This window comes from Wasmannia auropunctata, unplaced genomic scaffold (genome assembly GCF_000956235.1).
Source record: "Wasmannia auropunctata unplaced genomic scaffold, wasmannia.A_1.0 LD320514.1, whole genome shotgun sequence".
Classification (NCBI taxonomy): domain Eukaryota; kingdom Metazoa; phylum Arthropoda; class Insecta; order Hymenoptera; family Formicidae; genus Wasmannia; species Wasmannia auropunctata.
This window is the reverse complement of record NW_012042376.1, coordinates 1-1,343: the sequence shown is the minus strand read 5'-3', so window position 1 is coordinate 1,343 and position 1,343 is coordinate 1. Positions and strand designations below refer to the sequence as shown.

Genomic DNA, 1,343 nt, shown 5'->3' with positions numbered 1-1,343 from the left:
CAGAAAGTATTGGAGAAACCATGATAATTATTGATTCTTCAATTAACATACCTGGACCATCGAATACAAGTGTATATTCCTGTAGTATACAACAAAAACCTTCTCAAAAAGGTAACATTTTAACATATTTGTAATATATTGTTAAGATATAATAGATATGATATATAATATGTATATAGATATATATAATAGATATAATAGATATGTAGGATATTTGGCATTAATATAATTGGGAAACATATAGAATAAGCCGATTTTTTTATATAAATATTTAAATCTAATTTTTATTAATAGCTACATTTTTTAATTACATTTATTTAAAAATTATCGTAGTAATTAATAATAAATTTAGAATTTATGTAACGTTGAAATAATTTATTGTACTTATTTTTTGTAAGAACAATATAGAAATAAAGAACTAATTTTTATTGCACGCGATTATATTATTATTTCTACTAAATATGATTTATTTAACAAAATTTTTATGACAGAATTTTTTTAATAACTTATTTATTTTTTTGCAGATGTGAATATGGATAGGTTTAATGCAAATTGTAACACAAGTATAGATAAACAGACATTCAATACCGCTGATCATTGTACATGCTGCCCTAAACGTAAAAACTATAGTACATATAATACAATACATTTAACGCTTCTAATTATATTCTTTTTATACATTTTAATTAATTGCTTTTATATTGTAAACAGTTTTACTTGTGTTTATATTACGGTTTTTATATTATTCTTTTAGATGAAACATTCCGGAAGATCTTTAAAGAATTATTTTTACTACGAGAATTTACAAAAGAATGCTGCGAGGATGTAAAAGTTACATTTCTCCAAAAATGTAATGCAGCTACAATAGACGGGGGTGAGCCCACATTTTTAAGCACTTTCCATTTTCCCTTGCAAAGTGTTGAAGATTTGAACGAAGTGGAACAATATCTCGAACAACCGAATCGTTTTCAATCCACTATATGTTTTTTGTTTCCTTTTTTTAAATAAACGTTCTTTAATATCGTAATTATTAATTACATATAATTTTTTTCAGGTAAAAGAATTTTCAAAAATGGGTGGAACTACTCCGTACGATTTTGTTAAGCGATGCTTGTCGCTTCTTTTATCTAACAGATTAGCTGAACAATATTCATGGCACGGTGCTAAAAAGAAGCAAATATTTGGAAAACTTTCTCTTGCAAATGTATTGCAAGGTAAATTATCATCTAAAAATCTAATGTTAATATAAAGCATGAAAAAACATGAATTGACAATACAATAATTTGTATTTATATTTAATTTTTTATTTTTATTTATAGAAAGTGCTCTTCAGTGTAAAGCAG

General features: G+C 24.6%; 1 protein-coding gene across 1 annotated transcript; it reads left to right on the top strand.

Moving 5' to 3' along the window:
* Window positions 1–24: 24 nt before the first annotated feature.
* Window positions 25–1,339, top strand: LOC105460516 (the record flags this gene model as incomplete). The annotated part of the gene is made up of 5 exons (XM_011706967.1): window positions 25–111; window positions 525–629; window positions 755–977; window positions 1,054–1,214; window positions 1,320–1,339. Coding segments are annotated over exons 2-5 (501 nt in total), but the record flags the coding sequence as incomplete, so codon positions are not given.
* Window positions 1,340–1,343: the final 4 nt, after the last annotated feature.